Here is a 16,741-nt window from a genome sequence, read left to right on the forward strand (position 1 = left end):
ATGCTGGATTAGTTGACGGTTCATTCTGCTGTGGCAATTACTGATTAATAAAACGACTAATCCGAAAAACAAAATGAATGAATGAATGGACTGCCTGTGTTTAGGACAAATTAAAGCGTTTGACATCAGTAGTTTAGTTGTGCTGGAGTGACATCTTGTGGTGAGGTGGGAATACTATTATCTACTCATATCACGTACACAATCAAAACAAATGAGAAACTGACAACAAAACAATGCCTTTTATTTTAATAAGACAGCTTGCATATAAAACTGACAGTCATAAGACAAAAAATGAAAATGTTTAAATATATATATATAAAAAAAAACTTTTTAAAAAAACCTCATCATCATACACAATCCAGGACAAAATAGAAAACAACAGTGATTATGAATGATTATCCTACTCAGATATTTTTGGTTTTAACAAAACAAAACTAGGTTTAACACATAACACACACAAAAATATGACATGTGCATATCGTAAGCATTAAGAAATGACAGCAGTAATAACCCAGCAAACAATTTTGTGTTAAATAGACGTCTAATAGAAATCTAAACAGACAGCTTGGCTAAAACAAGGATAAACTTGGGCTGTCAGTGAAAATCTAATAGACATCTAAGAATAGGCCAAAACTAGACTAGTCATCAAATAGATAGATTAGACAGACTTTATATTTGTAGTCTTTCATTTCTGTTTATTTGATGACTAGTTTTGGCCTATTCTTAGACGTCTATTAGATTTTAACTGACAGCCCAAATTTAGCCTTGTTTTAGCCAAGACGACTATGTTTAGACGTCTATTAGACATCTATTAGACATCTTTTAAAAACTAAAAATTCTTGCTGGGAATGTTTTCTCATTTGATTAATTATACAATATCTGTATTGCTTTGTTCTGTCTCTTACTAAACAGTCTCAAACTTTAATCCTTCAGTGTAAAACATGTCTTCTGATAAATTTGCTAATTGTTCATTTAAAACTAAATATTGAATTTTTAAATATGCATTCCTCTCATTTTAATCTCAAAGCTATTTTGATATAAACTTTGGCTTACCATTTTGAAAGAAATTACTAATCTGCAAAACTGTATATATTAAAAAAGAAAATGGTAAAAACAGTAAACATGTTTATTTAATAACCCCTATTTATCAGAATGCTTAGGCCTTTAAGGTGACAAAGTGCTTGCTAAAAAGGGCACACACATTTTTACTTACAACCATTTTTCTTTTACTTACTTTTTTTGTAAACGTGTGCAGTTTTTTTTTTCTTCAATAAACAATCTGAATATGTTTACACTATATAGAATATGTGCCACAATTCAAGTAACAAAGTAGAGGGCGAAACCTGCATGAGTTTAAAGCAGCTGTTAAAGTATTGTTCAGTTCATGTAATCGTGAACACAAAGGCATCAGAAAACACTTGCTTTTCTCTCTTTTTTCCATGATTTTTATAAAATCTCCATTTTTGAGCTTGTGAATGATGCTCTATCATAATAACCTGACATAATAAAATGAATACAATAAAATTAAACATAATAAAATTTCAAATAATTAGCTTGTTTTTTGTGTGTGTGCAGGTGTTTGACAGAGCAGTGGTATCAGATTCTAAAATAATGTTTTGTAAAATCAAGTTTGTCCATAATAAATCAACATAATTTTAGGGTTTTGTCGGTCTTTAAATCAGTGTATCAAAAAGGAAATATTTCAGCAAAGCTCAAGCTCAAAACGAGATCACTTAAAAGCTTAACGGAACATATGAAAACACAAAGGAAAAAGCAACAAAAATCATATTTCTCTCTCTTTAGATTGTTATATTTTACATTTCTTAACTTGAAGAAAAATATGCATAGCATCTCGAATGTTTGACATTAAATTTTCTGTTTTTTTACTTTACCCAGCTGTCACAATCAAATAATAAATACATATAAAAAAAAAACTCAGTTATAAAAAAATGGCATTAATATTCATGCCATATTGTAATTTTGTGACCATTTTGAGCATTGAGTTCTCTCGAGCAATAATGAAATGTACTAATCAGAACATAAATACACAAGTAAAACATATTTTTAAAAAGTTTGAGTGGATTATCCTTGTTCTTCTTATGAACAAACATTTTAGGAACACACAGACACACACTAGTGTCTATGGACCATTAAACAGTGCAATGGACTCAGCAGATGGTTTCTCTGAAACAGACTCCAGATCTACAGTCGGACTTATGGATTTTTTCAACCTCTGTGACAGAGACAGAGAGAGGAACTGGGTTCATTTTGACACAAAGAAACAAAGCAAATATTGATAAAGTGATGTTTGTGGACTGCTCATACCTGCAGCAGAGAGCCTTCGGTGGTCCAAAGCTCATGAAGAGCCCCCAGAGGAATCCATATGATAGAGACCAGAGAGATGAACCAGCCCAACACCTCTGCCCACAGCGGGTACGTGTAGGACTTACCGTATCGAGCCGGAGTATACTGGACAATACTGGAGATCAGAATGCCCTGCAGACAGAGACACTTTATTATTAGATGTGCACTAGAACAGGCCTCCAATGAACTGTTGTTTATGATTGCCTAAGAGAGCTGCTTAGAGCTGAACCAGTTTCACAATTAGTGATCTTTCCTGCAACTTAACTGAACTGAATCATCATTAAACTCACTTGAGCTGAATAATGAAATTATGATGTTCTGTAGAGCTGATTTACTGCAGAATTTGTCTCATATTTGAAGGTTGCATTTTTGATTACTTGTTTACTACTGTTTTAAAACACTGAACAGGACTTTTAAAATATCTACTATCATCAACTAATGTAAAAAGAACACTACACTATTTTTGTAAATGGGCTTGTTAAGCTGTAAACTGTTGCGTTTGACCATTTTTGAATCTATTTAGCTGATCTCCGGGTCTGGCATGTGTACTTTTAGCTTAGCATAGATCCTAGAATTGGATTAGACCATTACCATCTCACTCAAAAATGACCAGAGTTTTGATTATTTTCCTATTTAGAGCTTGACTCTCCTGTAGTTATGTTGTATATTGTGCAGTAGAAACTATAATATGGGTGTAATAATCAAGAAAGTTTGCTGCCATTCCATGGCTGCAGCAGGCACAATGATAATATGCAATGCCTGAAAATAACTCTGAATTGTCTCTCACAAATGTCTCTATGGTTGCAAAGTTGATATTATAGTTCCTGGACATATCGGTCAAGAAAAAAAGCAACATTTCATTCTGTATAAAATATAGTTACAGAAGAGTCAAGCTTTAAATAAAAAAATTATTAATACTCTTCTAGTTATTAAAAATTCTAATCCGATTCAGTGGTCTATGTGATTTTAAGATAAAAGTCCTCGTACCAGACCCAGAGATCGACTAAATTAATTCAAAAATGGTAAACTCAAGGAGTTATAAAATTAGGCCCAATCCCAATTCTACCCCGTAGCCCTTCCCCTTACCCCTACCCCTCGTTTTGCACATTGTCGTGAAGGGGTGTCCCAATTCTCTTTAGCTTGAAGGCGTAGTGCTAAGGGGAAGGGCTGCACCCGGAAGTAAGGAGATGCACAAATCAGTATTTTTTGTCATTATTACGAATTTTTACAACAAACAAGCACAAGTTTTACCCTCATGCTTAAAAAAAAAAAAACGCTAAAATAAAAACCGCTAAATTTCACGACCTATAATCCATAATCATAACTCCTGTATAGCAGTCCCACAACATTCTGACACTTAATAACACTCGATTACTCTGTAAGAAAAGTCTAGTGGCTGGGAATGAGCTTTTTACAGTGTCTGCTATAATGTTAATGTTGTTTTCTAGTGTTTACATAGACAATATGGCCAATGTGTAAATGCACAGTATAGTTATGATCTTACTGCCACATTGGATCATTATGATAACATGATATATGCCTTCAGTGACTTCCTGAAGATTAACACCAAAAAATAAAACAACTGGAATGACTACAGCAGTCGCGATCGTCTGATCTTACATGAAGCACGACCGTTAACGTGTGCAAGTGCTGTCCCATTTCTTAGGGGTAAATTTCAAAGCCCTTCCCCTTCACACTCTGTTAGCAGGGCCAAGGAGAAGGGGTAGGGGTACGAAAATAGAATTGGGATTGGGCCTTAGTATACTTTCAAAAAAAGCGGAGTGTTCCTTTATGATTTTAAAGACCTTTTTATGTGCTGAAAATGTCTCTCTGTTATCAATTAGGGAATTTAGGGTCCCTGGATCCCCTGTAAAAGAACATGCACTCTAAGTTTAGAAAAAAAGGATGTTTTGTCATAGATTTTTTTTTGTTTGTTTGTTTCGTTATTGATTTTTTTTGGTTGTTTCGTTATTGATTCATAATAGAATACTTTAGAGCTATGGCAAAAAAAAAACATTTAAAAAAAATTTTCATGGATTGAGTTTTTAACAGCAGATGGCGTAAACTAATTTTCAACCATACACTCAAATGCTCACATCAGATTTTTAAAAATAGCTTTTGACACAAGATTATAATGTAAACACAAACACTATTGTAATTTTCCTAAACCTTTCCCAAATTTATTAATACTTATTATAGATTCAAGCGGGCGTCATGGTGGTGCAGTGGGTACCATGATTGCCTCACAGCAAGAAGGTTGCTGGTTCGAGCCCCGGCTGGGTCAGTTGACTGTTCTGTGTGGAGGTTGCATGTTCTCCCAGCATTCGTGTGGGTTTTCTCTGGGTCCAAAGACATGCACTATAGGTGAATTGAATAAGCTAAATTAGCCGAAGCATATGAGTGTGTATGGGTGTTTCCCAGTGTAAGGTTGTGGCTGGAAGGGCATCCGCTGCGTAAAACATATGCTGGACCAGTTGGCGGTTCCTTCCGCTGTGGTAACCCCTGATTAATAAAGGGTCTAAGCCGAAAAGAAAATGAATGAATGAGTAGAGTCAAGCGGTGTTCAAGTGGTAAAGGACACAGCGCCATCTGCTGTTAAAAACTAAACTCAGAATCGATTCAAGAGAGAAGAGCAATGCATTAATGCAATTTGAGGCAGAATTGATTTCTCAAATGATTTTTTTAAAATAATTAATCACTGATATCGAACAGAAAAAAAGATGTATTTTTTGGAAAAATAAAGATCCAAAATATCATTTATCCAAAATTTTTTGGATAAATGATAAAATCAATATATCAGAACTAGCCATTTAGTCTGAACCACAGATCAACGTAGCATGACAATTTTATCTGATTTGTTTTCCCTTACCAGCACAAGCATAGGTGACAGGAACTGCCAGCAGATCCGGAAAAAGAGGTTTGGTTTCTTTCCCAGCATGTTTTCCACCATTACACTGAGCCGCTTCACTCCTGCACGTGCGAGAGAGAAAGCAAGATGGAAAAACGTGAACCTTTGTATCTTCGTATCTCAGTAGAAGCAGCAGTACAATGAGCAGATCTGATCTGATCTTTCTAGGATCTCAAGTACAAACAAAAGGATGTGACATTCACCAAATATGAGAGTGACGGCGAGCACCTCGAAGAAGGCCAGAAACATTAGAGACACCACAGCTGTGTAGTGATCCATCAGCTGAAACACATATATCCCACCCTACAAACGCAATATTATTTATTGTTCATTGTTCATAATGTATATGGAAAAAAATTAAGAGATCAATAAATCACTTCAAACTGGTCAGTTCAATAAAAATAAATCATTACTCAAAAATGCTCATTCACACAGTAAACACAGCATTATGCACACATTAAAATGTTTAAAAAATATGAAGCTGTCTTTTATTACTTGTATAGTTTAACTGATGAACATAAACAAATCTTTTAAAAAGGAACATCACACCCACAAACCATTTAAAAAAAGAAAAACCTGATTTGTTTATATCTAGACTTACTGTATTTTACATATATGGTTGCAATCAGAATTATTAGCCCCCCTGAATTATTAGCCCCCCTGTTTATTTTTTTCCCCAATTTCTGTTTAACAGAGAGAGGATTTTCTCAACACATTTCTAAACATAATAGTTTTAAAAAGTCATTTCTAATAACTGATTTATTTTATCTTTGCCATAATAAATAATATTTAACTAGATATTTTTCAAGACACTTCTATACAGCTTAAAGTGACATTTAAAGGTTTAACTGGGTTAATTAGGTTAACTGGGCATGGTAGGGTAATTAGGCAAGTAACTGTATAATGATGGTTTGTTTTGTAGATCGAAGAAAAATCTAGTTTAAAGGGGCTAATAATATTGACCTTAAAATGTTTTTTTTTATTAAAAACTGCTTTTATTCTAGCCAAAATAAAACAAATGAGACTTTCTCTAGAAGAAAAAATATTATCAGACATACTGTGAAAATGTCATAGCTCTGTTAAACATCATTTAGGAAATATTTAAAAAGAAAAAACTTAAAAGAGGGTTTAATAATTCTGATTGCAACTGTAAATGTTTAAGTCATTTATAAGTACATAACATATACCAGGGTTTCTGCAGATTTCACTAAGTTAAATTGAAGACTTTAAGACATTTAAGACCATTATGAATGAAATTGTAGACTCATAAAGGGCTAAAGGAATTTTTCAAATGGCCTAGATAGAAAAGATTATTATTTGCTCTATCAAAAAAATTATTATAATTGAATACATTTAATAATACAATAATAAAATAATAATTAAAAATGTAAATATTTTTTATATTTCTTAGCAAAATATTTTAAATAGTGTGTAAAAACAAGCAAGCTCTACTTGTATCCATACACTTTTTCCAACATAAACTTTCTTTAAAATGAAAAATAATGAACAAATGTTTAAATGTTTAAAAAACTATAATAAACTAAATCTATGCACAACAATCTGTCCAAGTCGGTGTCCTCAGCAGTAAATACATAGAGCGCTTTAAACAAATGTTATTGTAAGGAAAATAATTAAACCATTATGATAAATAGTTAAAAATTGCCTTTTATTAAGTTTTATTGAGATGGATTGTTGGTGATTGTATGGGTTTTGGCCAGATTGGGAAGCAATACAAGAACAAAGGAAAACTACGACCTATTAAAAAAAATGTAAGACCTACAACACAATATTTCAGTAAATTTAAGACTGTTTAAAGTCTAAAATTTAGATTTTGGGATTTAAGACATTTTAAGACCCTGCAGAAACCCTGATATACCTGTACATAAATATAATAATCTTAAATGAATTCCTTCTTAAAATGAATTATTTTTAGGTCAAGTTCTTCAGGAGCAGTTGAAAAAATAAATAAAATGTAAATGATCCATATATAACAACACCTTTACACAGTATTTGTTTAGAATGTGAAACTATTATATTACTAGTATATTTACCCTTGTAATGTGAGGAATCCCGAGCAGAAAGCCAAAGCTACAAACGGCCAGAACAATAAGTTCCTTCCTCTTAAAAACTTTCAAAGCCTTCTTGCCAAAACCATCCATGATGAAGGTCACAGCCACTTCCACCATGGCAAACTGTACAGATACACACACATAAAAGTACAAAAATGGCAAAATATAAAAAGGTATATTAAAAAAGTATATAAATTATGCATATACATGTTAGACATTGTACAGTACATATGTTACACTGTAAAAATCCCTTAAATTAAGCTGAATCAAATTAACTTATGGGTCCATTGAACTTATACTATGTTAAACTGATTTAAAACAGCTTATGTAACTTATAAAATTAAGTTAGAACATGATTAACTCAGTCTAATAAGTTATAATGACCTAAAACATATGCTGTCAGGACTAACTGATCATTTAATGCTTTACAGTGTATAAAACCTGGTATCTATAATCTTCTTAGACTTTTTTGCAATGAAGAATCAGATTTTCACAGCTTAAAGAGAATTTTAGAGGAAGCATGTGTAGTCCTCTGAATTATGCTTTTGGCCGTTCATAATCAGAGCAATAAAAGCAGATGATAAAAATAATCTCTCTTTAGTCCAACAGATTCAGTGAATTTCCTGCTTGTCAACAAACCTTGAGAATCTACAAGGCCATGGGAGGACTAGGCCTACAGCTGCAAGAACTGATAATACCAATGAAAATCAGCCAATTTGTGGCCTTTGCCCACATTTAAGGTAGCATCTCATTTACTCTGCAAGGAAGAAAACTGCAGAACGCAATGTTCATTCATTCATTTTCTTTTCGGCTTAGTCCCTTTATTAATCAGGGGTTGCCACAGCGGAATGAACCGCCAACTTATCCAGCATATCTTTTATTCTGCGGATGGCTTTCCAGCTGCAACCCATCACTGGGAAACACCCATACACTCTCATTCACACACATACACTACAGACAATTTAGCTTACCAAATTCACCTACAGCGCATGTCTTTGGAGTTGTGGGGGAAACCAACAGGAAGACAGGGAGAACTTGCCACAGTCCAAATCTGGTTTCCCCCACAGTCCAAAGACATACAGTATACGTGAATTGAATAAGCTAAATTGTGTATGTAGAGTATGTGTGTGAATGCGAGAGTGTATAGGTGTTTCCCAGTACTGGTTTGCGGCTAAAAGGGCATCCGCTGCTTAAAACACATGCTGGACGAGTTGGCGGTTCATTCCACTGTGGTGACCCCTGATAAATAAATGAACTAAGCCAAAGGAAAATAATGAATGTTGAAACAGATCTGCTGGGTAAAACATATGCCAGAGAAGTTGGTGGTTCATTCCAAAGTGGCAACCCCTGATAAATCCAGTGAAATAAATAAACAAATGAATGTTGAAAAAGTGAGGCCCACTGAAAAGTGTATTATGTATACAGAGAAAACAGTTAAAAACAAAAGCATGTCTTGTATGAATGGCTTTTCTGAAGGTATGTGCCTGCCTTTTTTGAATGTACTAACTACACAATGGCTGCTTATTAGGGCATGCAAGTTCTTTGAGGTCTATTGTACCTGACTGTCCAGACCGAGGCACAGCAACATGATGAAAAACAGAGGAGCCCAGAGCTGAGAAACTGGCATGGTGGAGAACACCTCAGGATACACCACAAACACCAGACCAGGCCCTGCAGAAAACAAACAAAATATCACTGATCAAGAGAAAGATGACAACAGGGAGCGTTCCAGAAAACAGTTTTAACAAGCTTCCACATTCACGTTTAAACCAAAACCTTTATTGTTAAAAAATGTGTGTGTTCATTCTCAGCAGTGCAGTGAATCCAAATGTCACCATGGAAACAAACAAAAGAAGCATGCAATGAATTGATTTTTTAATATTATCTCTTTTAATCTTTAAAGTAGACATTCAAAATAATTTTATTCTTGCCAGAATTGGGTTGGGTCCTTTGCCATTAGAAATGCTGTAATTCTTCATGACATGAATTCAACAAGGTGCTGAAAGCATTCATAAGAAATGTTTGTCTATACTGACAAGCTGGCATCACACCATTGCTGAATGCACATCTATTATGTGAACATCCAGTTCCAGCAGATTCCAAAGGTACTCTGAGATTGAGATCTAGTGATAGTGAACTCACGTTCATGTTCAGAAAAAAACTGTTTCAGATGATTTGGGCTTCATAACATGGTGGATTTTATTGCTGGAAGTAGCCATTACAAGATGCGTAATTGGTACTACTGAGCTCAAGTGTGCAAATAAAATAACCTCTACAACACCAGCAAGACAGGATGGATCTACTGTATGCTTTCATGTTGTTTATACTTAATTCTGATAGTACCATCCTGCCAAGAATTGATTGCATTTGGTAGCATCAATTTGGTGGTAATTTGGTAGCGGTCCATTTCAGAGGAGCGACAGGCTGTCACACAAGTCATCAGAGAAGAGATTTTTCAGAGAAGAGAAGATTTTAATTCAAGATAACAAGGAAAAAAAGGTAGTGATATGCATTGTTAAATTATTTATTACTGCAATATTCCATAAAAATAAGACAAATCATTCATTTTCTTTTCGGCTTAGTCCCTTTATTAATCTGGGGTCGCCACAGCAGAAAGAACCGCCAACTTGTCCAGCATATGTTTTATGCAACAGATGCCCTTCCAGCTGCAACCCATCACTGGGAAACCAATACATGCAATCCATACATTCACACACACAACAGACAATTTAGCGTACCCAATTCACCTGTACCGCATGTCTTTGGACTTCTGGGGGAAACCAGAGCACCCGGAGGAAACAGGAGAACATGCAAACTCCACACAGAAATGCCAACTGACCCAGCCGAGGCTCGAACCAGCAACCTTCTTGCTGTAAGGCAATCGTGCTACCCACTGCGCCACTGTGATGCCCTCATAAGTTGAATATTGTTTTTTATATATATATATTTTTTTTATAAATATTACTGTGTATTGTTGATGTTTATCCTTGCTCACAAAGATACTTGACTGTCTACATTTTGAGCCATTATTTCAAGTTATTATACACTCACACAAAAAATTATGTTTGGTGTTTGTTCAAACTATTTCTATATAATGAGCTAAAACAAAACAAATCTTGAGTTATTTGGAGGAAAACTTAATTGTTTATTGTTCAATCCACTTAAATTTGTAAAATCTAATAAGCTAACTTAATTCCTTCATGTTGTCCCATTACAAATTGATTGTGCGGAACCCAACATCTTGTACTGTGTAAGATGCAAATCTGTCTGTATTTTTAGTAATTATAGAAAAAATGAAAATCACATTCAGCCTTTTGAATGTAGATCCACAGTGAAAAAAAAAATCCAAGAAAAATTATTATTACATATAATATATATTAATGTAAATAAAATAAAATAAAATAAACACCGCTTTATTATTAAAGCAGCGGCACAGTGGCGCATTGGGTAGGGTCACAGAAGGTCACAGAAATCATGTCCACTGGAGTTTCATAAATTTGAAATGCATACAATAAATGTTTCTAAAGTAAACTAACCCTGAAACAATCTGCTCTAGAGTTGAGAGAATTCACTTACTATAGCTACTCACATTCCCTGAAAGTTGATGGTTACCCATACTGGTAACCATACAGTACTGTATGCCACATAATCTGTTTTTTGTTCATTTTCTTGATAATCCACTTTGTTATACCGACATAAGTGCTGCTTACAAAGTTCATGGCCAACAAGGAAAAGCAAATCTTTCAATTTTGTCAAATCTACAGTAATTGATGTTTTCATACACCAATACGTGTGTGGTACCACCGGTTTAACATGTTTAAAGCAGTGATAAGGGATAAAAAGCTGTGCTTCTGTCTATTATTCTTCAAGAGACAAAGAGTGAAAGAATGAAAGTGACAGAGACATTAAACCATTTGATATGATGAAGAACACTGAGCAACACTGCTGAACAGTGCAATTATATCTGCATTTCTCAGATGAAAAGATCTGCCTGCTGTTCTGAGATGAAGGTTGACTGCTGTGTGAAATCATGTTGAGAATTTGACCGTAAATGAGGCAGAGATGTTTTCTCTGTGGAGACAAAGAAGGTATTGCTACAAAATACATAATTACGAGAAGAGTCAAACAGTGGTGCCAGCTAATCAGTTTTCTGAAGTAGAACAGTGTTCATCAGCTGTTAAGTTTTCAGAGGGAAGTAGTATTCTGTTTTAAGTTAAAACTGGTTTATACTGGTATAAACTGTTGCTCTTGAATAGCGTTTTAATAAACAGTACTATATTATAAAGGCAAAATGAATGATTTTGTAAAGCGCTGTGCAGTTTTCCTGATTTCCTGAGGGCAGCTTACAACTCAAGGACATTGTTTATCATTGTTTTTTGTATTCATACCGTTCATGTCTGCCCACCTTTCTGTGTTTCCTCCTCATTCTGTTTCTTCAATCAATAGTCTCTTTTATTCTTGCTCTGTGGCATAACCCAATCCACCCTTCACCTCTTCTCACGCTTATCCTCTCTCTGGTGTTACAGAACAAAACCTTTTTTATTTATTATCCTGCTTCCTGAATCAAACTCAAATTTCCTCCCAACACTCTCATTTCATTAGCTTGCAAGGTCTATCTCTATCTTTGTTATGTGCACAAAAGCACATGTTTATATAAAAGGGATAGTTCACACAAAAGTATAAATTCTGTCATGATTTACTCACTCTTCACTTACTATATTCCAAAACCAGTTGGACTTTTTTATTCCTTTGAACACAAAAGATGATATTTTAAAGAAAGCTGGAAAAGGTGTAACCATTGACATCTATAGTATTTGTTTTTACTATAAAGGAAGTCAATGGTTACAGGCCTTCAGTTTTTTTCCAACATATCTTATTTTGTGCTCACAAGAAGAAATTTAATGTTCATTTTTGAGTGAACTATCCCTGTAACGCTTATTAATATCTTACTGCAAAATTCACACTGCCAGTGTCCTGATCTGTGCAGATTACCATGGATTAGGATTTAAAGTGCACATAGTTTACCTCTTTTTTATGATTTAATATTAATATTATGGTTCTTCTAAGTGTGCCAGTTTAGGTTCAGTTTAAAACACAATTCAGATTTTTTTATTATGTGTTAAAAAGTGTCATGTTAGGGGCGTGTCCACATTTCGCTGATTAAAGCTGCGGTCACACTGGGCTTTTCCTCCCATAGATTTCCATTCATACGCACGCGAATGCGTCACACCGGAAACCCAAGGTCATGCGTCCAGTTTCGCAAGTTGCTGCGGTGCAAAGTTCAAGCTTGGTGAACTCTGACCTGCGAAATCGCATCACTTGACTGCGTGAGTCCAATAGAGGATCAAAACAGGACCTCTCTGGACAGAAATCTAAAACATGGAGCAATCGCTGGCTTTTTTAATGTCTAATCATTTTGTTTAATCCCGCCCCTTTTCGCAGCACCGCACGACAGAATTTCGCACACACAAAGCCCAGTGTGACCGTAGCTTTAGGAGTGTGTTGCTTCACATGTAGATTAGTTTCGGCTTCCCGCCCAACATAACAAGTTTGAAGCCGCGACACGGCACACCAGACACTCTCTGTGGCACGGCAGAAACATGAAGTGTCCCGAATCGTCGCGCCGTTGTGTGTACCCTGATAGAAACCTATGTTTAGAATTTTAAAATGCATGGCACAGCGTCAGGTGTAGCAGCACCTAGTTAAGATCACAGGGAGCTTCTGTGATCGCGAGAAATGCAAACGGCTGAAGTATAAGGTAGACTCAATGAGAAGTACACATATTTGCAAACCTACCTAAAGATACAACCAATAATTCCGATTAGAGCGATAATGTGGAGAATATTGATCTTGTGTTGAGCCCAATGAGCCTTGCATCTAAAAATAGAGCTAGGGTGTTCCTTTAGTGATATCGCTTCGACTCAAGCTGAAAATGGCGGACGTGAATCAACAAACTGAGGATTTGATGACGTGCCTGTCAATCAATATTGGTGGGCGCGGGGACCGCACTCCTACGTAAAGTTGCGGTCGATCTGAAAACCGCTCCAATTGGTCCACCGTTTTTTATGTTGTTAAACTGAAAAAAAGCACTGGGTGTGTTTATTTCACCCCAATATGACGGTCTATACACCATACATGCACATATGTCTGTCCAAACAGCTTGAAAAGTAGATTTTTTACCATTGGTGCCCTTTAAATTAAGAATGTTAATATCCACAAATTCCCATCATCAATCATGATTTAAATTAATGACCAATTAATGGATTCATTGTCAACCTGAATAAAATTAGACGTGTCTACTTCAGTGGCACATTATTTATTTATTTAACTGCACATCCTGTCAAGCTGTAGACACTCAATATGCGAGCATCCACAGCCAAATGAAAATGTTTTACTGTAAATAAAAAAAAGAGTTGCATTTTGTAAAAAGAATCATTGACAATTTAATATAACTGTTTAATAATAAAATGTAATGACTGAAATTCAATGTGTCAGAGCACCATTAAGAGTAATGTGCATAGGATATGTTACACATGCTAAGGAAATTCTGGAGATTGCAAAAATTCCTGTGTTTACTTATGTATGTCTATCCATGACATGTTATAATTTAGCTATGATAGACCTCCTCATGTACAGCAGTGTTATTTAAGTATTGCTGGTCTTTTTTGATTTAAAAATTATTTTACATTTAAATTCACAATAAATTGCTGTTTTTGTGACTGCCGTTTTTAAAAGTCTATACAGTTTTTTTTATTATTCATAATTTTTTTTTCAGCCTAGTCCCTTTATTAATCTGGGGTCACCACAGCGGAATGAACCACCAACTTATCCAGCATATGTTTTATGCAGCGGATGCCCTTCCAGCTGCAACCCATCACTGAAAAACATCCATACACACTCATTCACACACATGCACTACAGACAATTTAGCCCACACAATTTATCTTTACCGCATGTCTTTGGACTTGTGGGGGAAACCCACACAAACACGGGGAGAACATGCAAACTCCACACAGAAAAGCCAACTGACCCAGCCGGGGCTCGAACCAGCGACCTTCTTGCTGTGAGGCGATTGTGCTACCCACTGCGTCACCGTGTTGCCCACGGTTATTTTTAAGTTTAGTTTCAGTTTTAGTTATTTAATCTAAATGAAAACTCTGCAATAAAACGAAGGCATTTAAAAGAGTTTAGAAACAGTCCTTGCAGCTACTGTATAGGGAATAACTCCCTTTGGACTGATTTTGTGCTCTATGCAGATCTTTTTCATGCTCAAACAGCAAAATACCAAGCTATAAGGAAGATAAAAGTGCTGAGCTGTGATTTGTGAAAATCTGACAGTAAATAGTCTTTTCAGTTCAAAGAGATTCAACCACACAAGATGAAGGGAGGACTAGCTGTGAAACTGACAATACAGAGAAAATAATAATAATAGGAAAAAACTCTTACCATCTGTGGCAATATCATCTACAGGTAGGTTGTGAATGTGGGCCATGTACCCAATGGCAGAGAAAATAACAAATCCGGCCACGATGCTTGTGGCTGAATTAGCCAGAGAGACAATAAATGTGTCCCTGTAAAATGAGAATAAATACTGATGAAGAGACTTGTGGTCTTCAGGAAAAAACCAAACCCTTTTAGCTCTTTTCAGTGCAATAAACATAAAAGCAAAAGAAGGCAACCTTACTTTAATTTCACATCTCATGGAATTTATGTGAAGTACAAATAGGTTTTAAAAAATGTAAAAAAATCAGCACCTACACCTCTGTTGTATTATTGAAAAAAGCACCATCGCTAGATCACTCACCTAAGGATGTTGTTGTTGTATTTGTTGTAACTGGCCATAGATATCATGGATCCGAAGGAGATGCCAATGGAGTTAAAGATCTGAGCAGCTGCATTGACCCACACCTACAACATAAGATTAACAAAAACATACAAGTTTTTATGTGTGTCCATATTTTGTTATTGTATACAAACATGTTTTAACAGTGGAAGTGAAACATGACAGAATTTGTATATCGTAATGGCTTGTCTAATAGTAAGGTCTAATAGCAATTTAATCACATCTTTTGTAGTTAACATTCAGAATTCCTCTGGTCCTATAATAATAAGGTATTAAAGAATGACAATAATAATGAGTATTTACTGGGTTCCACATTATGTATGAGAATTGGTACATGCACCACAAATAGGAAAAATATTCAATTCATAAAATGTCCTAATTGTAATATGTGTTGTGAAGATTTGGAGGTTTTAAAGTTATTATTTCACACTTGCTCCGGACCTGCTGATTAACTGCACCAAGTGTCAATTACATGTCAAATAGTAAACAGCCACAGTTTCCACAACAATGTAGCTGTTTATGATGGGTACTGCAGTAATGATATGGTAGTACCGCAAATAAGCTCTAATCTAATCTTGAGCAGCAACTTCTCTGTGACTCATAAGTGTTTACTCAAATGATCTCACCTGCACTTCCAGCAGTTTACTCCAGTTCGGCATGAGAAAGAAGAGGATCCCATTTTTTGCTCCAGGCAACTGGACATTATTGACCAGCAATGCAAACAATATGAAATAAGGGAACGTTGCTGTGAAGTACACAACCTACGGAGCAAGTTAACAAAAAGATTGAAATTTATGATTAAAAAAAAGGACAAAAACAATTATTTAATTTAAATAGTTCTTAACAACTAGACTGAAATTCATTAATTCAATTTGTGTTTTAAATTATTCAATGATAACCCATATTGAAGGCTTAATTTAGATCATTCCAAACATTTTATCATCTGTCATTTCTATTTAGAATTGATGTGAACTCTAAACTCGGACCTTTCCGGTGGATTTGACCCCTTTAAAGATACAGAAATAAACAATGCCCCAGGCCAGGACTAGAAGGCCAAAGAGTTCCCAGCGAACCCCTCCAGCACGCTCAATCCCAGAGGTCATTTCTAGCACCTTATGACTGAAAAACACACACACATACACAAACAAACATTATAACTTTAAAAAGCACAAGCGCACCATCGAGGAACACGCTATTCACTGCATGATGTTGCTCCTTACAGAAGTCATATAAAGCACCAAGTACTAGAATTACTGTGTGTCTTTAATATATACAAACACTCTTTTTTTGCAAACATTGAAAAGTAACTTTTTAAAAAGTTCCATTTACACTGATTACAAGAAATGAAGTGTCCCCCATACAGATAGGCAATACATACAGTACACAACTATAATCACGCTCTGAGAAAGATGTCAAATAGACTGTTAACTAGACATGTGACAATACAGTGATCCCTCGCTACAACACGGTTCACTTTTCGTGGCTTTTTTTTGCGCAATTCCACATGCTTTTTTTCTACACCGCACTGTGTTCTGCATCTTGACTGGCTGTAGACCA

At 35.3% G+C, this 16,741-nt stretch overlaps 1 protein-coding gene across 1 annotated transcript in view; it reads right to left on the bottom strand.

Annotated features, from left to right (window-relative positions):
• Nucleotides 1–220: 220 nt before the first annotated feature.
• The window catches only part of si:ch211-225b11.1 (uncharacterized protein LOC561694 homolog), a 32,986-nt gene continuing 16,465 nt past the window's right edge, over nucleotides 221–16,741 (bottom strand). Inside the window, exons 4-13 of the mRNA XM_056457547.1 lie at nucleotides 16,171–16,303; nucleotides 15,811–15,945; nucleotides 15,146–15,249; nucleotides 14,788–14,912; nucleotides 8,900–9,012; nucleotides 7,324–7,464; nucleotides 5,476–5,575; nucleotides 5,234–5,334; nucleotides 2,326–2,496; nucleotides 221–2,233 (exon numbers count right to left, since the gene is read on the bottom strand). Coding sequence (XP_056313522.1) covers nucleotides 2,141–2,233; nucleotides 2,326–2,496; nucleotides 5,234–5,334; nucleotides 5,476–5,575; nucleotides 7,324–7,464; nucleotides 8,900–9,012; nucleotides 14,788–14,912; nucleotides 15,146–15,249; nucleotides 15,811–15,945; nucleotides 16,171–16,303 — 1,216 coding nt within the window. The 3' untranslated portion in view covers nucleotides 221–2,140. The remainder of the gene's footprint in view (nucleotides 2,234–2,325; nucleotides 2,497–5,233; nucleotides 5,335–5,475; nucleotides 5,576–7,323; nucleotides 7,465–8,899; nucleotides 9,013–14,787; nucleotides 14,913–15,145; nucleotides 15,250–15,810; nucleotides 15,946–16,170; nucleotides 16,304–16,741) is intronic.

Source organism: Danio aesculapii, chromosome 5 (assembly GCF_903798145.1).
Source record: "Danio aesculapii chromosome 5, fDanAes4.1, whole genome shotgun sequence".
Classification (NCBI taxonomy): Eukaryota; Metazoa; Chordata; class Actinopteri; order Cypriniformes; family Danionidae; genus Danio; species Danio aesculapii.